The 24,700-nt window shown below is 38.6% G+C and overlaps 1 protein-coding gene across 1 annotated transcript in view; it reads right to left on the reverse strand.

The window, feature by feature from the left end:
• The window catches only part of STPG2 (sperm tail PG-rich repeat containing 2), a 597,092-nt gene extending 574,362 nt beyond the window's left edge, over positions 1 to 22,730 (reverse strand). Inside the window, exons 1-4 of the mRNA XM_043972340.1 lie at positions 22,622 to 22,730; positions 16,704 to 16,813; positions 12,139 to 12,297; positions 3,741 to 3,905 (exon numbers count right to left, since the gene is read on the reverse strand). Of these exons, the coding sequence (XP_043828275.1) occupies positions 3,741 to 3,905; positions 12,139 to 12,297; positions 16,704 to 16,813; positions 22,622 to 22,730 (543 nt within the window). The remainder of the gene's footprint in view (positions 1 to 3,740; positions 3,906 to 12,138; positions 12,298 to 16,703; positions 16,814 to 22,621) is intronic.
• Between the last annotated feature and the right edge of the window lie 1,970 nt (positions 22,731 to 24,700).

Genomic DNA, 24,700 nt, shown 5'->3' on the forward strand with positions numbered 1-24,700 from the left:
ATTTTCTCTTTAATAAAATTATTATTTCTATAATTTATTCTTTGACCCACTTATTCTGTAGGATTTGATTATTTAGTTTCTAATTAATTTTATTTATCTTTCCACTACCCTTTGTTGAATGTAACTTTTATTGCATTATGATCTGAAAAGATACATTTACTATTTTTGCCGTTCTACATTTGATTTGAGGTTTTTATGCCCTAATAAATGTTCATCTTTTGTGTAGGTACCATGTACTGCTGAGGAAAAGGGTATATTCTTTTCTATTCCCATTCAGTTTTCTCCAAAGATGGGTTATCTCTAACTTTTCCAAAATTCTATTCACCTCCTTAGTTTCTTATTTATTTTTGGTTGAATTTATCAAGTTCTGAGAGGGCACAGTTAAGGTCCCCCACTAATACAGTTTTGCTGTATATATCCTCCTGTAAGTCACTTAATTTCTTTAAGAATTTGGATTCTTGGGGCAGCTAGGTGGCATAGTGGATAAAGCACTGGCCCTGGATTCAGAAGGACCTGAATTCAAATCCAGCCTCAGACACTTGATACTTACTAGCTGTGTGACCCTGAGCAAGTCACTTAACCCCAATTGCCTCACTAAAAAAAAAAAAAAAAAAAAAAAAAGGTTTGGATTCTATACCAGTTGGTGCATATATGTTAGTACTGATATTACTTCATTGTATCTGGCAACTTTTAGCAAGATGTAGTTTTCTTCCTTGTGTTTTTCAATTAGATCTATTTTTGCTTTTGCTTTGTCTGAGATCATGATTGCTAACCCTGCTTTTTTAACTTGAGATGAAGTATAATAGATTCTACTCCAGCCCTTTGCCTTTACTCTTTGGGTGTGTCTCTGCTTCACATGTGTTTCTTTTAAATAACATAGTATAGAATTCTGGTTTTTCATCCACTCTGCTATCTGCTTCCATTTTATGGGAGAGATCATTCCATTCACATTCAGTTATAATTACTGGGTATTTCCCTCCATCCTATTTTTCCTCCTGTTTGTCCTCTTTCTCCTTTCACCCTTTCCCTCCTCACAAGTGTTTTCCTTCTGTCCACTGACTCCCCCAATCTGCCCTCCCTTCTGTCAGTCACCTATCCCTTTTTTATGCCTCCCCTCCTACTTCTCTCTAGGATAAGATAAATCCCTTATGAATATGAAATTAAAGTTATGAATAAATTTAAGGGCTTAAATATGGTAGATAGAGTGCCTGAAGAACTATGGCAATATTATACAGGAGACAGGAACAAAAAAAATCCAAAGAACAAGAAAAAATAATGGCTGTATGATGAGGCTTTACAAATAGCTGAGGAAAGAAGAAAAGGGAAAAGAAAAGAAAAAATAGAACTATATACTCAAATGAATGCAGAATTCTAGAGAATAGTAAGGAGAGATAAGATTTTCTTAAATGAGCAATGCAAATAAATAGAAGAAAATAGAATGGGGAAGACAAGAGACCTCTTCAAGAAAATCAGAGCTATACAGGGAACATGGCATACAAAAATGGGCATGATAAAAGACAAAAATGTTAGAGATCTAACAGAAGCAAAAAAGGAAGAGGTGACAAAAATATACAGAAGAACTATAGGGGCAGCTAGGTGGTGCAGTGGATAAAGCACCGGCCCTGGATTCAGGAGGACCTGAGTTCAAATCCAGCTTCAGACACTTAATACTAGCTGTGTGACCCTGGGCAAGTCACTTAACCCCAAATTGCCTAAAAAAAAAAAAAAAAAAAAGAAGTCTTTTGGGGGCAGCTAGGTGGCGCAGTGGATAGAGCACCGGCCCTGGAGTCAGGAGTACCAGAGTTCAAATCTGGCCTCAGATGATTGACACTTACTAGCTGTGTGACCCTGGGCAAGTCACTTAACCCCAATTGCCTCACCAAAAAAAAAAAAACCAAAAATCCAAAAAAGAACTATACAAGAACAATCTTAACATCACTGATAACCACAATGGTGTAATTACTGATCTAGAACCAGATATCCCAGAGAATGAAGTCAAGTAGGCATTAGGAAATAATGCTAACAGTAAATCTAGGGGAGGTGACAGAATTCCAATTGTGCTATTTTAAATCCTAAAAAATGATGCTATTAAAGCGCTTCACTTAGGGGCAGCTAGGTGGCACAGTGGATAGAGCACCGGCCCTGGAGTCAGGAGTACCTGAGTTCAAATCCAGCCTCAGAAACTTAACACACACTTACTAGCTGTGTGACCCTGGGCAAGTCACTTAACCCCAATTGCCTCACTAAAAAAAAAAAAAAAAGTGCTTCACTCAATATGCCAGCAAATTTGAAAACTCAGGCCACTGGATTGGAAAAGATCAGTTTATGTCCCAATCCTAAAGAAGGGCAATGGCAAAGAATGTTCAAATTACTGAACAACTGTACTCATTTCACATAGCAGCAAGGTTATGCTTAAGATTCTGCAAGCTAGATTTCAGCCATATGTGAACCAAGAATTACCAGAAGTGCCGGCTGGTTTTCAAAGAGACAGAGGAACTAGAGACCAAATAGTCAACATTCCCTGGATTATGGAAAAAGCAAGCGAGTTCCAAAAAATCTACTTCTGCTTCATTGACTACACTAAAGCTTTTGACTGTATGAATCACAACAAAATGTGGCAAGTCCTCAAAGAGATAGAAGTATTAGATCATCTGACTTGTTTCCTGAGGAACCTGTATGTGGATCAAGAAGCAACAGTTAATGAGCAGGTAGGTGACGCAGTGGACAGAGCACCAGCCCTGGAGTCAGGAGTACCTGAGTTCAAATCCAACCTCAGACACTTAACACTTACTAGCTGTGTGACCCTGGGCAAGTTACTTAACCCCAAACTGCCTCAATAAATAAATATATATAAAGAAGCAGCAGTTAAATGGAGTAGTTGTGGAAAAATTGGAACACTAATGCATTGTTGGTGGAGTTGTGAATTGATCCAGCCATTCTGGAGAGCAATTTGGAACCATGCCTAAAAGGCCCTTTGACCCAGTAATACCACTATTAGGTCTGTATCCCAAAGAGATCATAACCCACATGTACAAAAATATTTACAGCAGCTCTCTTTGTGGTGGCAAAGAATTAGAAATTGAGGAGATGCCCTTCAATTGGGGAATGGACGAACAAGTTGTGGTATATGAATGTAATGGAATACTATTGTGCTATAAGAAATGATAAGCCGGAAAATTTCAGAAAAACCTGGAAAGACTTAAGTGGACTAATGCTAAGTGAAGTGAGCAGAACCAAGAGAACACTGTACACAGTAATAGCAACACTGTGTGATGATCAACTGTGATAGACTTAGCTCCTCTCAGCAATACAATGATCCAAGATTCCAAAGGGCTCATGTTGGAAAATGCTCTCCACATCCAGAAAAAAAGAACTGTGGAATCTGAATTCAGATTGAACCATACTATTTCTGTTATTTGGGGAGTTTTGTTTCTTTTTTGAGGTTTTTCCTTTTTTCTGATTCTTCTTTCACAACATGACTAATGCAGAAATTTGCTTAATGTGATTGTACATATATGATCTATATCAGATTGCTTTCTGTCTTAGGGAGGAAAGAGGGAAAGAAGGAGGACAGGGAGGGAGAAAAATTTGGAACTCAAAATCTTGTAAAAACAAATGTCAAAAACTATCTTTACATGTAACTGGAAAAAATTAAATGCCATTAAAACTTTTAAAAATATTAAATAAATCTATATGTAATCTTTGGACTAAACACTTAAACTGTTTTGTGAAATACTTACAAACAATGGTTTGTAGAATGCTGGACCCAGTGTTTTATCAACAATAGGTGGACTTTGTTTTAATACTGAGCCGTCATCTTTTATATGATAACCATGTGACTGTCCAGGGGATGGAATAGAAGGTACATCCACATTTCTGAAGATTTTAAATCTTTTTGGAGTTTTCTGTAAAAATGATTTTAAAATTAGCAATCTTTAAGCATGTGAATAAATAAAATAAATGGCAGACAACATGGAGGATGAACAACAAAATCTACTGGAAGACCACGAATTAATTTCAAAAATCAAAATTCTTCATAAAAGGACGACAAAATAATTCATGATGAAGACTCCATTAGCCATGTCAACTTTCCTTCAGTAGTATTAAATGTATTTTCTCCTCTACATTTCTCACTCTCAAGGGGATTATTTTTATTTATTCAAATTCCACTACTTAAAATATAAGTTGTGATATTTTTACTTACAAGAATTCACAAATTATGAGGTTTGGATTAGATGTCACAAGTTATCTAGTCCAATTTGTAGCTAAATAGAAATCTCCCTCCACAATAAACCCAACAAGTGGTTCAGCCTCCACCTGAAATTCTCTGAGGACAAAAATAACATGACTTCTAGATGTAGCTCATTCTACTTTTTGAAAGCTCAGTTTGTTCAGAAATTTTTCCTTGGATTAAGGCAAAACCCATCTCTGTGTGTAATTCCCACTTACTATTCTTAACAATGGTCTCTAGAGACAAGAAAAATAATCTTCCATATGATGGTATTCTAAATACCTGAAGACAGTCTTCAAGTTTTTCCTCTAAGTATTTTCTTCTCCTAGCTAAATAACTTAGTTCCTTCAAATTATCCTTATATAGCACAGTCTAAACATTCCACCAGTCCTGAATTCACTTAAACACACCACTATATAGGCCACATTGTTCCATCTCCTCCAAACAGAAAACACCAATTTATTAAATAACTTGTTGAAATCTGGGTATTTTATATCTATGGTATCCTCCTCAACTACTAATATTGAAATCCAATCAAGAAAGGAAATTAGGTTAGTCTGACATGAGTAATTAATTAAGTAGCCGTATTAGTAATGCACTCTAAAAGTTTTTCAGGAACCAAAATAAAAATCACAATTCTATAACTTGAAGACAACTACTCTTTTTTCACAATTGGGACATGGATCCATCTTCAAGCCTCTTAACGCTTCTCTCATTCTTCATGAATTTTCAAAGACTACTGACAGAAGCTTGGTAACCACATGCCAGTTCTTTCATTACCCTGAGATGCAGTTCTTTCTTCCTTTACAATGATGACTGCTGAGTTATGTAGGAGCCTAACTGTGGCTCCTCAGAACCTGAATTCTTTCTGGCTTTCAGTATTTTTTCTTTGACCTGGAAACTCTGGATTTTGGCTATGACATTCCTAAGAATTTTCATTTGAGGGTTTTCTTTCAGGAGATAATTTATGGATTCTTTCTCTTTTCACTCTTCCCTCTGATTCTAAGAGTATTGTTTTATGATTTCTTGAAATATTATGTATAGGCTCCCTTCTTGGTCATGGTTTTCAGGTCCAATAATTCTTAAATTCTCAGGGCAGCTATGTGGCACCGCCCCTGGATTCAGGAGGACCTGAGTTCAAATCCAGCCTCAGACAGTTGACATTTAACTAGCTGTATGACCCTGGGCAAGTCCCTTAACCCTCATTTCCCTGCAAAAAATAGATGGATGGATGGATAGATGAATAGATGGATGAATGAATGAATGAATGAATGAATGAATGAATGAATGAATGAATGAATGCATTCTCTCTCCTTAGGTCAGCTGGATGGTGCAATGGATAGAGCACTGGCCCTGAAGTCAGAAGGACCTGAGACACTTATTAGCTATGTGACTTTGGGCAAATCTCAGGAGCCTCTCTGTCACAATCCAGATACATATCCAAGACATATATGCCTGACTGTTCATGTGAGATTGACATTTAGCTACTGTCAAGATTTTAAACAACACACTACCTTAGTACACATCAATAACCATCCCAACTTATCTCATTTTCTTATAATAAGTACTGGATAGCTCTTTTTCTGGTATCCCAGTGGGCCCTCATCATTACTCCTTGAAGTATAAGAAACTACTTCTGCCTCTATAAGGTACAGGTTTCTCCCAGAAATGAGAAGAGCCTCATACCTATTATATAACTCATAACATTAACTGGTCCTTTTTACCTCTCTTCTTTATGTAGCAGAGGTTTGTGAGAAAATAATGGGTTTTGTGGGTCCTCCCACTCCAGGGAGCCTTGCCTGATCTCTTTTAAGGCCAGCCCAGAGTCAGTAAAGTTGGAGTTCGGAGTCTGAATAGAGACAATAGAGATTAGAACCACACCTACCTAAAAGCTTTGCCTTCAGAGGGTCTGTCTTTCACAAGGCACTGCTCATTTTGATATGGACAACCCTCAAGTCATGCTAATCAACGGACTCGAATGTTACTGACCAACTAGCTTAGGTCGAGGTGCAGTGACCCGCCTCTACCTGAGAGAGGATAAAATCCTTGGGGAGAGGGGATTTCACACGCTCTCTCTCCTTTGCTCTCATGCTCGCTTGCTCGCTCGCGCGCGCTCTCTCTCTCTCTCCCTCACTCTCTCTCTCTCGCTCGCTCTCGCTCTCTCTCTCTCTCTCTCTCTCTCTCTCTCTCTCTCTCTCTCTCTCTCTCTCTGCCTGGGACGCTAAAGGGAGCAGCCACGCATTCCCCCTAGGTCTCCTCTCTATCCTAGGTAATGTAGGGCTTCTGAACTTTCAGAACCATATGCTCTCTTTTTACTAACATTTAATATGATTTAATAAATGCTTAATGCCAAAGACTGGTGCTATAGCCTCTAATTTATAAGTAGCAATAAATTAGAAACCCCAGCTAAGTTCCCTATAACTTTGGTCAGAGATAGGCACCCCCCAAAATATTTCAAATGACACAGGTTGCACTCCATAGACCATACTTGGGAGTGGATCTATAAAGTCATCATAGGGAGTATGAGCTCCCTTGGAAACTCACAGGAATTCCTATAACATGTTTCCATCCGTGCTAAAGGGCCTTAAACTTTAAAATGATTAATCAAACCCTTTACTGACTCAGTGGATCTTTAAAAAGGAGTGACCTACCCTCTGCCTTCGCTTGCTATGTACAGCAAGTGGCTATTTCAGCCACTTCTTGGAAGGGGTGGGGAAAAGTGTGATGTAGCTGTAAGCACATAGCAGACAAAGCATATGTCCTCCACCAGGGCAAACATAAGGTTCAGATTTCAAATTCCTTAGTCCTCTTCTGCTATGTATTTCTTTACATAATCGTAAATATCTAAGCATTGATCCTGAGGTGAATGTTTCCAGCCCTAAAGACTACCTTATGAGTATAAAAGGCCCAGAGATCCTGGGTCTTCAGCCAATGTTAGAGGAGCGCCTACATCACTAACAAAAGAATACAGAGGAGATTACTTTCTCAGTTGCTTCTGATGTATGACTAGTAGTTTCTTGACAAAGCTCTAATACTTATAGAAGCTATCCCCAAGCATGTCTTCAAAAAGTCTTATATAAAAATCCAACTTCCGGTTATTTCTCATCATTCCTTTCCCATCTCTTCTCCAGCTTCCATTCAAAATTTATATATTTCCTGTAGCTACTGGCTCCTGAGAGATGGCTATTGTAAGGAATTAATTGTGATTGGGGATTTCATAACCCTATCTTTGCTTCATTATGGTCAGACTGAAAAAAATGTAAACTTGAAAAGCCTAAGAGAAGATGGGTGTGTACTTTGGGAGATAATTGAACAAACAAGAGGAACTCTGACCACAGGGAACAGTTATTGAAACTAAGTAACTAAGCCTCCCCTAATAGCTTCCCCATGCCCACATGGGCCTGGCCAGATTATAATGGGGATAGCCCATGTAGGTGTGCTGAGCCAACTGGAGACTCAGCATGACTAAGAACTGCCCCTTCCTGTGGGAGAGACAGTTAGAGGCAGTTAGAGGAAGAGGGAGAGGGGAGTTTTATCTGAGGAGAGTGTTCTGAGAGAAACGGGGAAGGAAGGTAGACAGAGGAGCTGCTAGTGCCTGACCTTTGGACAAAAAACAGAAGAGACTACCAAGCTAATTCTCCCTAAAGCAACAGATTTTGGGTGGTGGTGAGTTTGTGTTTTTGAGGCAAAGCTAGCTCTTTGGAACTGGCTGGGCTGGAGCCAGGTTTGGGGTGCCTGGGGACTTTTTACCCCAGAGATTCAGATATTGTTCCCATTAATAAAACTTTTGTTTTTGAAAGAGGCTATTTCTTTTCTTACCCCAATATTAAGGTGAGCCACCCAATTAAGTCTTCCCATATGAAATTTGGCCCTAACACTATGTATATACATATATATGAGTGCATGCATACATACATTATGTATACATACACACATATACATATTCAGATGTACATGCATACATACATATATATATACGTATTTATGCATTTGAGGGACTGAATAAAAGGAGACAAATCACTTTAATGAGCTACAATCCCATTAAGTCTTTGGTCAGAACCCTAGGCACATACTGAAGGATGGATTTCACTTATGCCTGATGGAATGGTCAGCTTGGACTCATGAGAAGCCACCCCTGCCTCCTGGAAGCTTAACAGGGCATCCTTTTGTACTTTACCTTTCAGAAGAGCAACAATCAGATTAGGAGGATGAATAAGGATAGAAGGAGTGGGAAACCACTGATGGGTACCTTTGCACAAGATACATGGAAGTCACAAAACCTCAACCACAAAGCAAGCATAAAGATATGGATGACATGTCCAAGTGTCCCTGAGATGGAAGCCTCTGAGGAAGAACATGTGAATCTAGAAACTCTTCCCTCTGATGATTTTTCCCAGGGTCTCTCAGTCCTTCACATTCATAACAACACTCTGTAGTTTGGATTCCCCTTTGTAAAGGGAAAGGGGTAAACACCAGACATTCCAATGACTCTTACTTTCACACCAAAGACCCATACAGGCATATAGAAATATTAGGATTCAAACTTCCTCCAGAAGGGAAATTCACTTTTCTCTATGTTTCCCCATGTTTCCTCAGACCCATACAGGCACCAAATCTTACAGTACTGTGTTGAGGGGCTAAAACTCTTCCTGAAGTGAAACATTATTGGGGTTACAAAGGCTACTTTATTACTGGAGTGGTAAAGAATCCTTTATTGCACTGTCCAAATAAGGCATAATAATAGTGATGGGCAAATTCCAAATATTCTTCTCCCTCATATCATGTCTTGGGCTTCCCTGTTGCACCTCCAATTTGGGAGATGATGGACATAGTCTCATTCTCTCTTGAAGAGGCTGACACTTTCTAGGAACATCCTAACTCCCTAGAAGTCTAGATCCCTCAACTCTGGAAATGATCTACTCTATTAGTTTGAGGATCAATCATTCAATACCCTCAAAATCATATTGCCAGGGCAACTAGGTGGCTCAGTGGATAGAGCCTTGGATTCAGAAGGACCTGAGTTCAAATCTGACCTCAGATACTTTACACTTACCCTAGGCAAGTCACTGAACCCCAAATTGCCTCACCAAAAAAAAAAAAATCATACTGCCTCCACCAGGGATTTCCTGTAATTGGATTTTCTATAATTGGTGCATATTAGTTGACAACAGGAACTGCCACTATCAAAAAGTTTACTATAAAAGTCTAAATGCACCTTTTCCATTTTTCATCAGAATGGCCCTAACTCTGCTTTCACCTTGGAATAATCTGACTCAAGTTTCTTCTCAAGCTTCCAGAAAACCTGCTTGGTTTGTTTCTTCTCCCTGGCTACTTCTTGGTTCATGAGATGATCCTATTCATAACCTTCTTCCTCCACAAGAGTGTATAAATTAACTTCCAGAAGAGTGTTGTCTTAAACCCCCACATCTTTCTATGGCAAGAGGATGAAGTTTTTTTTACTAAATGAGGTAATCTCTTCACTTGTTCAATCTCCTCATTGGGGCATATGATTTACATGAGCTTTTACACTTAAAATAGTAATAGTAAATAGTCTGTTTTGTCAATAGCTTGCTTTAATAGGTTAGTTTGGAGCTGCCTTAGTCACATTCCATATCTTCTTTTCCACCTTCAAATTATGTATTGATTTTGATCTGAACTCTAACAAATCAATGGTCGAACTGAATACAAATAGCTGATTGGAAATTACTTCCACATCAGTAACTAGTCATTTCTTTTCTATTGGAATACAAGCAATTTCAACAGGTGTAGATGGCATTTGGTACTCAATCATGTCTAATGCATTACAACTCTCTTCTCAAAGTATCCCTGAAACATGCATGAAGCTTCCATGTAACATGAAGCCATAGATTTAATTTTTTCCTTCCTCCTGAGTCACACTTCCTAATACATTTTTCACCATGATGATTTAATTTGGAGGGTCTCATTGAGTTATTTGCACAATTTACCTACTTCATCTTCTGAAAAAGATATTGGCACATCAGCTACAATTAGTTCTGTTGTGATCTTTTTATTTTGAATGCTCATTATGAGACTACAAAATGAGATGACTTATTATATGTAATAATGAAAATAATTAGATACTATGAGACTCATGTCTTAAAATAAAAGGTTTTTATCATTAAAAAGTAATGGTGGGGGCAGCTAGATGGCGCAGTGGTAAAGCACTGGCCCTGGATTCAGGAGTACCTGAGTTCAAATCCAGCCTCAGACACTTGACACTTGCTAGCTGTGTGACCCTGGGCAAGTCACTTAACCCTCATTGCCCTGCAAAAAAACAAAACAAAACAAAAAAAAAAAACAAAAAAAAAAGTAATGGTAAAGTAATTTGGAACTGATTAAAAACAGAAAAATAGAACAATGGGACAGGCTAGATAAAGAATAATTGAAATGAATAACCCATTTTTCAATAAGACTCTAAACAAAATTACCTAGGTAACAATTCCATACTTGAGAAGAACTGCTGGGAAAAACATAAAGCAGTCTTGCAGAAATTAAGTGTAGCCCAACATTTTATACTATATTCCTCAATGCTGTGTGACCCTGGGCAAGTCACTTAACCCTCATTGCTCCACGGGGAAAAAAAGCTATATTCCTCAATGAATTCAAACTGAATACAAGACCAACATTTTATACTATATTCCCCAATGAATTCAAATTGAATATAAGAATTAAATATTCAAAATTATACCAAAAAAGGGGGAATTAAATCATATAACTTTTACAGTCATGGCTGGGAGTGAATTCTTAACTAAATAAGCAATGAAAACAATTATAAAATATAATGCATAACTGTGATTATATGAAATTGAAACTATTTGGCATAAATAAAATTCATATATCTAAGAAAAGAAGTTGTATACCATGGTTATTGAATACTACATATATAAGACCTTTTTGATATGTGAATTAGTTTGATAGGACCTTTTTTCTTTCTTCCTCTTTTTTTATTCGTTATAATAAGTGATGAGCTCTGCGAGGGAGTAGAAGTAGGGATGGTGTGGAAAATATAAGTGATGTAAAAATAACAGTTATCAAAAGTTAAAAAATAAAAATAATTGAATGGGACTTCAAAAATCACCTGACATGATTCCAAATGAAGCAAATGTAGCAGGGTCACTGGAAACAATGTCTGGTGGCCCCTGGGAAGCATGTGTCTGTACCTGAGAAGAAACAAGCTCTCTTCTTTCATCATAGAAGGAAGAAGGATCCAAAGTCATGGATGAGAGGAGACATGAGCACTGTGCTTAGGTAAGAAGAGTTCCTACATGAAAGAAAAAGGAGTGTTGCCATTGATGTTGCTGCAGCCCCTGCTGTCACTGCCACCATCAAGTGGCTGAACTATGTGGAAACCACACAGAGTTGCTGCATAAAAGCCTGTAGCCACCTTTGTTTTCTGAGAATGATGATATTGATACTTCTTTTTCTCCCTTCTCCTCTCCCTCCCAGAGAGGGGATGGGTTCCAAAGTTTACGTCTGTTTCTTTAAAGCTTGTATTTTGCATTACTATTCATCTGGTTTCATTACAAGCCAGAACCAAGAAAAAATTGTAGATATCTCAAATGCAAAATTAATAAACAGATAGATAGAAGTTACAAATAGTACACTTGTGTAATGCTTTACCACTATTCAAGTTAACTTTACTTCATTTTACATTTTAATTTTTTAACAATATGATCTCAAATGAAATTATCCAATTTTACTTCATAGTTTCAGAGACATAAATTATGTTATTGGGTTTGTCTTCTTGAAAGAAAGAAAGAAAGAAAGAAAGAAAGAAAGAAAGAAAGAAAGAAAGAAAGAAAGAAAGAAAGAAAGAAAGAAAGAAAGAAAGAAAGAAAGAAAGAAAGAAAGAACCTTGAGAACCATGTTCTTAAAAAGGAACATACCGAATAACAGTGTTGTTTATCATCCCTCAGCTTCCAATTTATTATCCCCAGGGCTCCAGCACAAGGCTGATAATAGGTTCCAGGTCCTGGATTATCTGAAATAAGCTTCTTAAAACGTACTTCTCTGTTTTTCAGACTTAGGCCTCCCTTTATATTGTACTAAATAGGGAAGAAAATTATGAAATAAAGAATAAATTAGCATTATATTCACACTATTGTTACCATATTACATATTTCTCATAAGATGTCACTGCACAAAAACCAAGAGAAAAAAATCTAGGATTAAGACTTCAAAATGGGCCACTACTTACTGCTCATTTGACCCTAAAAAGTTCCTCAACCTCTCTGGGCTTCAGTTTTTACATCTGTAAAATGAGGGAACCAGACCAACTAAATCTCTGGCCCTCTGCAGGTCTCAATCTTATGAGCCTGGGTTCCAGGGTTGGGAAGGAGAAAAGAAGGGACGTAATCAATATATTCTCAGAGCCCCTAAATCCCTTTTCTGCCGAGAGCTTTCAAAAGGAATCACTGTTCATTTCCCCAGGAGGCATCAGAATCATTAGAGTAAAGGAGAATGCATGAGACCCCAGAACAACAGTTTTAGGTAGTGGCTAGGAAAGGTTCTCACTTTGTATCAAGGTGCCCTTCCCAGGATAAGCTCATCATCAGAGATCTCATCATGCTGTCTAATTTGGCTTCAGACATCCAACACCTTCCACCTCCCTCATCCTCTCCCCTCTAAGTGGCCGGCTACACAATGGAGCAGCCCACTCCTTGCAAAGCCTTCTTTTAAAGAGGGCAGACTTGGACTTTGCAACTCACTTCACTTTCCATATGCAGTTCTGGGTCTTAACTCCACTGAACTAGAGGTCCTCTCATAGCAGGTACTCCCTGGTATTCCCCCCGCCCCTCTTCCAGCTTCCTCTTGTGTGTTATTTTCCCCCATTAGATAAGATCCTTGAGGACTGGGTCTGTCTTTCTTTTTCATGTTCGTACCTCTCATGCTTAGCAAAGTGCATGGCACATAGATACAGTAAATATTTACCTTATTGAATTGAACTGAAAGGATCACAGATAAGAAGGCATATGGTTGAAATCTGCATCAATGAAAAGGATAATCACACTAATAAAATGGATCCCTCAAAGCGTGGATGAATGGAACAAGATTTGAGCCAAAAGTCCCTAGCACCCATTTTTATTGCATAATATCTAAAAAAAGTCCATCCAGAGCTATAAGATCATATCCAATTTCCCTTTCCCTGCCATTTCCAGAAAATGGAACCAGGCTTCTGTTTACAAGTTCAATTCTCTACTCAAATAAGAAATAACAGCTAATTAGGAAACTGACTAATAGATAATTGGGAAAATTTACAAACTGAGTACAAATAACCAAGGTATTACATTAAGAAAGAAGCCAATATTTTAGCATGTACCCACCAAAGAGACAAGATACATTTTAAGTTTTAAGTGCTAGGTATCACACATCAGAATGCTATGACCATTGTTTCGTTATTATACTGCCATTTTGCTTATTTTTTAAGTGCTTGGAGGCATGCATAGTTGTTTCAAATTCAAAATGTAGTCTATGACTCTGTAAGAGAAAAGTAATAGAGAAAGGATCTTCTCCCTCCATGACTCTATATTTCATATTGTTACCCTGTGAAAGACCAGAAAGTTACATGCTAATGCATAACCAAAAATTCTATCAAAGTTTGCTCAAATAAGTTATGCATGTAGAAAGAGGCATATTTCATTTATGTTCAAAGAGTACAATAGAGGCAGAAATTTCAGTTTGTGGGCTGGAAAGAACAACATAAATACCATTTTTTTAAATCTATATGTAGATTACTCCTTGACTAGTAGCTGCAGCCACCATTTCCTGAACCCATTGTTGTTTAAAATTTATTTTAGTTTTTAACAATTACAAAAAAATTATCTTGAAAAAATCCATTTTCTCAAGTTAAAGAATGTTTCTTCTTGTTAACATTTCATTAACCGTTTCCAGGGCAAGTATATTAGGTTTTTGTTGAGAAGCGTCATGTGTCAAAAAATGTATCCATAAATTCTTTGAGTGTATGAGCCCAATTAATTCTCCTCATTAAACATTTAACACAATAGCCTGGACAATAGATTAGATTTGGAGGGTGAGAGAAAGTGAGGTATGAAGGATGACATCAAAGTTGAAGCCTGGGAACTGAGAGGATGGTGGTACCTTTAACAGTAACATGAAGTCTGAAAGGCAGAGAGGATGGGAGGAAAGATAATGAATTTCTTTTTGGACATGCTGAGTTTATGGCATCTTTAGGACACATCCAAAATGTGTGACTGGAGGTCAGCAGAAAACTCAGGTCTAGATAAGCATATTTGAGAATCATCAGCACAGAGATGATAATTAAATCCACAGGAGCTAATGAGATCACCAAGTAAAAATAGTAGAGAACTAAGAAGACTATCTGAGATAGAGCCCTTTCGAACACTGAGTTAGCATATGTGACTGAGCATTCAGATAGATAGTAAGAGAACAAGGAGAGAGGAGTGTCCTGAAAACCTATAAAGGAGACAGTATCATGAAAAAGAGGATGACTGGCAGTGTCAAAGGTTATAGAGAAATTAAGAAGGATGAAGATGGAGAAGTCAATAGTCTTGGCAATTAATATATCATTGGCAAATCTGGAGAGATTAGTTTCAGTTGAAAAAGGCTGGAAGCCAGAATGTAAAAAAAAAAAAATAAATGGTAACTTGGTTAATGTCATTTATTATTATTTTTTTTGTTTTTGTGTTAATTTTTTTGTAGTTTTTTTTTGGGGGGGGGGCGGTAATATCATTTAAATGGCCACATAAAAATATCTTGTATTTATTAGATTGGCTTCCATAAGTCTTTGGTTCTTGAATGAATCAGTGATCTCTGGACACTTCTTCCAATGATGCTGCTGACAATTTATTCATACCTCATCAGTGACTCAAAGAGCAATTTAACTTCTTATAAACAGAAAACTTGAACAGAACAAATGCAAAATTATCCTAATAATTAACTACTACTTAACCAAGATAATTTTGCAGAGTGTTTCTATTATTAAATATTCAGTGCTATTACTACCACAAGAAAGTATAAATATAACATATCCCTGATTCGTTACCAATTAAAACTGAGTGCATCACATATTTCTGTAAAGAACTCTTTATCAGGGATTGTGGGTATTGTAAAACACAAAATGTGAGACTGTTGAGTCCATTAAAATGTAAGCTCATTGTGAGTAGAACTTGTTTCTTTTTATTTGTCTCCCCAGTGACCAGTACAAAATAGATGCTTAATAAATATATGCTGATTTATTACACTAGCTGTTATGGCTGACCTGCTTTGGTTTTTCTCTTCCTTTTTATTTCTTTGTTACAGGGGTTGAATTTCTGAGTAGGGGAGTAGGGAGAGCTATATTTGGAAATGAAATTGGTTTAAAGGCAAAAAATATAATTTTTAAAAGAATGACCTTTAAGCAACTGAGCAACTTCTGAGGTGGCAAAGCATTTTCCCCCAAAATATTTGAATTTTAAAGAGAAAGATGTTAAAAGGGAAGTGTAATAATATGAGAGAATAACTTGACAAGTAACATTTTGGTTCATTATAGAAAACCATATTTCTATATTTTAAGCTCAGAGAAATCAGCCCTGATTTTTAGCACCAATACCAGCAATTCACTGACCAAAAGTGAAGTGAGGAAGAACATAACTCAAAAATTTCAGACACACTTATTCCTTCCATTATCCTTGTTTCAAAATGTTTCTTTTTAGTCCCATCTCTGTCATTCCCTCAAATCTACTCAGCAATGAGGAGGTACAAATCATTTCTAGTTCTGTGATATAATGAATAATTTGTACATTAAAAACAGTTCAAGGGGCAGCTAAGTGGCGCAGTGGATAGAGCATCAGCCCTAGAGTCAGGAGTACCTGAGTTCAAATCCGGCCTCAGACACTTAACACTTACTAGCTGTGTGACCCCGGGCCCCCAATTGCCTCACTAAAAAACAAAAACAAAAAACAAAAAAAAACAGTTCAGTAATAAACTATAAAACTTTTTTTCTTATGTTTGTCAACTCCTAAGATAGTTTAAGATAAATTATTTTTTAATTTTAATCAGAGTACTGTAAAACATGTTTTTAGAAAAAATATGAACTAAATTACTTTGAATGAACAATCTTGGTTCCAGAGAAAAGATAACAAATTCTCCCCTCTGTTGGAAGAAAAAGAAAAAATATGGGTGCTTTGTTAGTCAGTTTTACTTAACTGTTTTACTTTTTTATAAGGCTGGATATTTTAAGAAATTACTATAGTACAAAATAAGAATGGCAACAATATTTGTTTTAATTTTTTTTTTTTTTAGTGAGGCAATTGGGGTTAAGTGACTTGCCCAGGGTCACACAGCTAGTAAGTATTAAGTGTCTGAGGCCGGATTTGAACTCAGGTACTCCTGACTCCAGGGCCGGTGCTCTATCCACTGCACCATCTAGCTGCCCCTGTTTTAATTTTTAAAAAACTTTAAAAGATATCACTGGCAAGAATCACAAATTTACCTTTATCTTTCCAATATTGTAGTGGGCTGGTCCTGGGGCATCATCCTCAGAGACTGTGGTGACAAGAGCACTTTCTCGGGCTGCCAAAGAAAGAAATGGAGCATAGCCATCTACAAAAGAAAACAAAATTGCTTCCTGAAGAAAAACCAGTTTAAAATCTAAGAAGTCAAGGATATCATTTTTTACTTCTCTAAACAATTGAGTCTATACAATATAGGTGCCATATACTAGTATATAAACAACATATTTTGAAAAGGGTCTGTTATTCAAAGATAAAAGTATCACATTTGCTAAGATAAATCAGTACAAAGCCCCAAGTCTTATTTATCACTATGCTTAATATCAATTAGAAAATGGGAGGTTATAATATATCAACTATACAACAGATTGGACTACAGTCCTTTCAACATGCTAGGAATTGTGCAAAGTGGTGAGGATTCCAAGAAAGGCAAAGAAATAATCTCTGTCCTCAAGGAGCTTGCATTCTAATGGGAGTGACAGAATATATATAATTAGAGACATTATATGTATAAGCATAAATATAGTTATAGGTATAGGTATGTGTATGTGTACATCTATATGTAGTAGTACATGGAAGATAATCTGAAAGAGGAAGACATTAAAAGTTGGGAAGACCAGGAAGGCCTTCTACAGAAGCTGGGCATTTGATCCTGGAGATAAGGTAGAATCACATCAACTCATTGGTGGGTGGAAGGCAGACATGAGAACCAGGAGATACTATTGTAGCAAAAAACCTGGGAGAATGACCAAAAGAAAAAGTTAGTTGATAGCATCAAAGGCTATAGAGAAACCAAGAAGGAGGAGGATTGAGAAAAGAACATCAGATTTGGAAATTAAAAGATCATTGAGGGGGCAGCTAGGTGGCACAGTGGATAAAGCACTGGCCCTGGATTCAGGAGGACCTGAGTTTAAATCTGGCCTCAGGCACTTGACACTTACTAGCTGTGTGACCCTGGGCAAGTCACTTAACTCTCATTGTCCCACAAAAAAAAAAAAATCATTAAGGGAAGTGAAGACAAGAAGGTCAAGTGGTGGGAAGAAATAAAGAGAACTCCCCTCCACAAAGCTCTTCCAAACAAATCTAGAAAATACACCAAACTAAATCATTTTTTAAAATAAATCTGGAATTTATTTACTTTTTCAAAATTTTATTTTCCCAATTACATATAAAAACAATTTTAACATCCATTTTTAAAAATTTTGAATTCCAAATTCTTTCCCTCCCCTACCCCTCTTTGAGAAGGCAAGCAACACAAAACATATCCTCATATCAGTCATGTTGTGAAAGAAAACACAGACCAAAACAAACAAGAAAAATAAAAATACTTTTAAAAAGTATTCTTTGATCTGCATTCAGACTCCATCAGTCCTTTCTCTGGAGGCAGATAGTATTTTTTGTCATGTCTTTCAGAATTGTCTTAGATCACTGTATTGCTGAGAATATCTAATTCATTCAGTTGGTCATCATACAATATTGCTATCGTTGAACACAATGTTCTCCTGGTTCTGCACATTTCACTTTGCATCAATTCACGACTTTTCAGGTTTTTCTGAGAGCATCCTATTCATCATTGCTTATAGCACAATAATATTTCATCACAATCATATACTACATCACGTTCAGCCATACCCCAATTAATTGGCATCCTCTCAAATTCCAATTCTTTACCATCACAAAAAAGAGCTCAAATATTGATTGATAGATAGATAGGTAGATAGATAGATAGGTAGATAGATAGATAGATAGATAGATAGATAGATAGATAGATAGATAGATAGATAGATAGATAGATAGATAATATATGTGTGTGTATCCTTTTCCTTTTTATTTTTTATCTCTTTGGGATACATAGTAGTGGTATTGCTCGGGCAAAGTGCATATTCAATGGTTTTATAGCTCTTTGGGCATAGATCCAAATTGCTCCCCAGAATGGCTGGATCAGTTCACAACTCTACCAACAATGCATTGGTGTTCTACTTTTCCCAGATCCCCTCCAACATTTCTTATTTGCCTTTTCTTTCACATTAGCCAATATGATAGGTAGGGGGTTCTACCTCAGAGTTGTTTTAATTTGCATTTCTCTAATCAAGGATAATCTGGATCATTTTTTTCATATGACTACAGATAGCTTTGATTACTTCATCTGAACACTGCCTATTCATATCCTTTGACCATTTATCACTTGGGGAATGACTTGTATTCTTATAAATTTGATTCAGTTCTCTATAAATTTGAGAAATGAGGCCTTTATCAGAGAAACTTACTATAAAATTTTTTCACACTGATTAGTGTTTCCCTCCATCCTATTTTCTCTATTTAACCTTCTCTCTCTTTTCATCCTGTCCATCCTCAAAAGTGTTTTGCTAATCACTGACTCCCCCAATCTGCCCTCCCTTCTATCAGCACTATCCCTTTCTCTTATCCCCTTCCAGTCTACTGTCCTGTAGGGTAAGATACATTTCCATACCCAACTGAATGTATGTTATTCCCTCTGAGCCAATTCTGACTACAGTTCAAGCACTCCCTTCTACATCCCATATATTCCCCCCACTGTAAAAATTCTTTTGTGCCTCTTTTATGTCACATGATTTACCCCATCCTACCTCTCCCTTTCTCCTTCACCCAGAGCATTCCTCCTTTTCACACCTTAATTTTATTTTTTAGATACCATCCCATCATATTCATCTCATACTTGTGCCCTCTGTATATGTATAATCCTTCTAATGGACCTAATAATAATAGGAGTTACACATGTAGGGATCTAAACATTTAGCCTTATTGAAATGCCTTATGTTTTCCCTTTTCTGTTTACCTTTTTATACCCCTTTTGAGTCTTGTATTTGAAAGCCAAATTTTTTTTATTCCATTCTGGTCTTATCATTAGGAATGCTCAAAAGTGCTCTGTTGCATTAAATATCCTTTTCCCTCTAGAGGATTTGCTGGGTAGGTGATTCTTAATTGTAATCCTAGCTCCTTTGCCTTCTGAAATATTATTCCAAGCCCTCCAATCCTTTAATGTTTAATGCTGATAAATCTTGTGCTATCCTGACTGTGGCTCCATGATATTTGAATTGTTTCTTTCTGACTATTTGCAATATTTTCTCCCTGAGCTAGGAGCTCTGCAATTTGGCTATCATACTCCTGGGAATTTTCATTATGGGATCTCTTTCAGGCGATTTATTTTATCCTCTGATTCTAGAATATCAGGGCAGTTTTCTCTTTTCTTTCTTTCTTTTTTTTTTTTTTTTGGTGAGGCAATTGGGGTTAAGTGACTTGCCCAGGGTCACAAAGCCAGTAAGTGTCAAGTATCTGGAGCCAGATTTGAACTCAGGTCCTCCTGAATCCAAGGCAAGTGTTCTATCCACTGTGCCACCTAGCTGCCCAGTTTTCTTTCATACTTTCTTGAAATATGATGTCTAGTCTCTTTTTTATCATTGTTTTCAAGTAGTCCAATAATTCTTAAATTATCTCTCCTGGATCTGTTTTCCAGGTCAGTTGTATATCCAATGAGATAGATCATGTTTTCTTCTAATTAAAAAAATTTTTTTTTATTCTTTTGACTTTGTTTTATTATTTCTTGGTGAATCATGTAGTCATTAGCTTCTACTTGCCCAGTTCTAATTTTTAAGAAATTCTTTTCTTCAGGGCAGCTAGGTGGCACAGTGGATAGAGCACTGGCCTTGGATTGAGGAGGACCTGAGTTCAAATCCAAAATCAGACACTTGACACTAACTAGCTGTGTGACTCTGGGCAAGTCACTTAACCTCAATTGCCTCACCAAAAAAAAAAAAAGAAATTATTTTCTTCAGTGAGCTTCTTACCTCCTTTTCCTTTTGGCCAATTCTACTTTTTGAGGTGTTCTTTTCTTCATGAACCAATTACTTACTAGTACCCTAAATAATATCAACATAATAATATGGTATTTTAAGATTTGTGAAGCACTTTACATATATTATGTATTCTATTTTGGACATTTCAAGTTTAAGATGTCTACTGTACATTCAGTTTGAGATATCCAATAGGCAGTTGGAGATACAATTCAGGAGGTCAGCAGAGAGGTTATGGCTGGATAAGTAGATTTGAGAAGCATTAACATTTTGTTGTTCAGTCCTCTGAAGTCTTTGTGAACCCATTTGGGGCTTTCTTGGCAAAGGTACTGCACTTGTTTGCAATTTTCTGCTCCAGTGTTTCCCCATTTTACAGAAGAGGAACTAAGGCAAATACAGGTTAAATGACCTACCCAGAGTCTAGTAAGTGTTTGAGGCCAGATTTTAACTCAGGAAGATGAGTATTGATGACATCAGACCCTATGCTATATCCACGTCCACACTTAGCTGCCTCAAGCATCAGCATCTTGTTGTTGAATTGAATCTACTGGAGTTGATAAGTTCACTGTGTGAAACAGTATAGAGAAAGAAGAGATCAGAGCCCTGTTCAAAGCCTACAGTTAGCAGACTTAATCTGGATAAAGATCTAATAAAGGAGACTGAGGAGTGGTCAGTTAGGTAGGAGGAGAATCAGGAGAAGTATACCAAAAATGTAGAAAGTATGTATGAAGGAGAGGAAGATTATCAACAATGTCAAATGCTGTACTGAGGTCAAGGGTGAGGATAGAGAAAATGCGATTAGATTTGACAATTAAGAGATCCTTAGTAACTTATGAGAACTCTAGGTTAACAAGTATTGTTATCTCACCAAGGAAAAGAGAAAGGAAGATTAAGAAAAAGGCAAGAAGAAAGAATGAGGAGGGTGGTGTGCCTAAGATATGGCAAAGTGAGTCAAAAAGCAACATTTGGGCAGGAGTACTATCAGTAGGGTCAGGAAATCAAAATTTAGGACTGTCGCCTAATGTAGGAAATTGTGTCATTTTATGTTTAAGACACATTGCATATTGCATCGAGGCAAAAATTGTATTACAAATTCTACTTTGCAATAAAAGTCTTCATCTTGTCTCTATTTTCTTTGCCTTACAGATTTAAACGAACAAAAAAAAGTGCTGTGCATCAATTGAGGAAGTTTGGTCCTTTCAGGTATTCTTAAATTCCAGTCCTAGACCATACCCAAAAGGCTATTAAACTGTGCATACCTTTTGACCCAGCAATACCACTACTAGGTCTATATCCCAAAGAGATCATAAAAAAGGGAAAAGGACCCACATGTACAAAAATATTTTTAGCTGCTCTTTAATTGGGGAAAGGCTAAATAAGTATATGAATGTAATGGAATACTATTGTGCTGTAAGAAACACTGAGCACAAGGATTTCAGAAAAACCTGGACTTACGTGAACTGATGCTGAGTGATATGAGCAGAACCAGGAGAACATTGTACACTGATTGAACTGTGATACTCAGCTCTCCTCAGCAATACAATGATCCAAGACAATTCCAAAGAATTCATGATGGAAAATGTTCTCCACATCCAGAGAAAAGAACTGTGGATTATGAATGCAGATCGAAACATATTATTTTTACTTTTGTTGTTGTTGTTTATTCTTTCTTGCATTTTTTTTTCTTTTGCTCTGATTCTTCTCTTACAACATGACTAATGTGGAAATATGTTTAACGTGACTGAAATGTATAACCTATATCAGATTGCTTGTTGGCTTCCGGAAGGAAAGGAGGGTTGGAGAAAAATCTGGAACTCAAAAAAAAATCTTTATATGTAATTGGAAAAAAAATGTTTTTAATAAAATCAAATTAAATCCAAAAAAAAAAAAAGATTCCAGTCCTTGGAACACTTGGAACTCAAAAGGGGAAAGATGGTAAGCTGAGAGCAAGGGCTGCATTGCATCTGTCTTTATCTTCACTGAGTGGTATTAAAGGCTTGGGGAGCTGTTTGCTGGGGAGAGTTAGCTTGGAACGACGTGCTTCAAACCTGAGGTGCCAGGACTCTTACCTGACACTTCGTACTTCTGGAAAGGCACCTGGTAGGAGCCCGGCCCCACGTGGACGTCGGTGCTGGTGGCATTGGCCAGCGTTATCTCCCGAGGGGCTCGGTCGTACATACTGGCCTACAGAGGACCACCAGGGGCAGGGGAGAGGGCGGGGGGAGGGGCAGAGGAAGGGACGGGAGTACCCGCGAGGGGGATGCGAGGGGACGGGCTGGCAGCGAACGCGGGCCTGGGCCTCGGACTATGGCTGCCCTTCTCCCGTCCCACCCCTCAGCTGGATGCAGACATCTTCCACCAGGCGTAGTCACAGACAACTGGCGCGACCTAGGCGTCCACCCTAAAAACCACCACCCCACGGCCTCCCTCCGTGGGAAGCCCAACAGCCCCACAGGGGGGCGCACAGCGAAATCCCCTAAATCTCGCTTCCGGCTCCGCCTCTCCTCCCCACCTTTCTTCGGGGCGGGAGCGGGTGTGGGAAACGATGCGAAAGCTAAGGGGAACGAAAAGGGGGTGGAGTCAGGGCCGGACCCCACCCCCGCCCCACCTGTCCGCGCGCCCGACAGGCGCGCATGCGTGCGCTCCCTGGGACTCCCGGGTGGGAACGCGCAAGCACAAACGGAGGGAATGCGCGCGCAGGAACCTCCCCGCGAGTCCGCCCAACCGCCCTGCGCCAACCGCCAGGGGCCTGGGAGGAGGCTGTGTGCTGACGTCGCGGCGGCCATGAGCGGAAAGAAGGGAGCAGAGGGGCACCGCTCCCTACAACTCTGCTTAGAAAAGTTACCCCCGGGGCAGAGAAGGAAGGGGACAGCCCGAGTCCCCACGGGGTGCGGAGGGGGCTACCATTGGCCCGGGAGGGCGCGGGAAGGGCCGAAGCCCAATGGGCTTACGTCACGCCTAAATTTACCGCCGCGCCTCCCAGCCCCTGCCCCCGAGTCTCTGCCCCTTCAGACTAAGCCGGGTAAGCCGCAGGTAACACACCCCTTTATTCTCCCGTTGTCACCCCACCATCCGCCTCCCCGGAACGCGGTCACGTAACAACTGCTGCATTTGCCACCAGCGATGTCCCGTTCATGCCAGACAGTAACGTCCGGCCTTGAGGTAGCCTTCTAAAGTCTCCGACATGCTTCACCTGCGTCCTCTTAGGTAATCCGTGAGAGAAATACAAACCCCCGCTTTACAGATGAGGAAATGGAGCCTGGGGGAGGCTATGGGATGTTCCCGGCTCACAAGCGAGGTCTTCCCGACCCAATTTTCTAGGACCTGTGTGACCCGACTGCCTCTGCATAGATTTGAGTAGCTAGAATATGAGAAACTAACCAGCAGTCAGGAAAATGTTGATTTAGGAGGTGTTATCCTGCCCAGAACGTTTCGTGTTGCTTTCAGAAGTTGGGTGGAGTGATGGTTTGGACTTGGAAATGAAATTGCAAAAGTCTTAATGTATTCTGATGGAAGTAGGATTGGGACAAATAAACAGAACAGTGGGTGCTCTTCCAGAGATGTCCTGTTATAATATTCTCAGGGAACTAAAAAGCCAATTAGAAATTGCACATTAAAAAGAAAAGAAGGGGCGGCTAGGTGGCGCAGTGGATAAAGCACCGGCCCTGGATTCAGGAGGACCTGAGTTCAAATTCGGCCTCAGACACTGGACACTTAACTAGCTGTGTGACCCTGGGCAAGTCACTTAACCCCCATTGCCCTGCAAAAAAACAAACAAACAAAAAAAGAAATTGCACCTATAACTTGGGTTAGAACACATTCAAAAGAGGAATGTCAAAGGATTCTTGGAAGATGGATCCCAGCAAAGACCTGATCTCCCAGGGCAGAGGGTGGGACTAAGTGAATTGAAAACACCTGCAGGCCGACTGTGGAATCAACAAACAACAAGCTCTGAGGGCAACTTTTACCTCAGGACTATAGGGATTGGGTGACTGAATTGGAGAAGAATGTAGGACCTTCTGCTGTTGGGGGATACCAAGCACAGCTGTGCTGACCAGACTTCCCAGGCTATCGCTACAAAGTAGAAGGAGCTAGTACGTGCCTGGTGAGTGCAGTAGCAGAGGTGATGGGACCCTGCTGGCTGTGGG

The sequence above is a fragment of the Dromiciops gliroides genome, chromosome 6, assembly GCF_019393635.1.
Source record: "Dromiciops gliroides isolate mDroGli1 chromosome 6, mDroGli1.pri, whole genome shotgun sequence".
Lineage (NCBI taxonomy): Eukaryota > Metazoa > Chordata > Mammalia > Microbiotheria > Microbiotheriidae > Dromiciops > Dromiciops gliroides.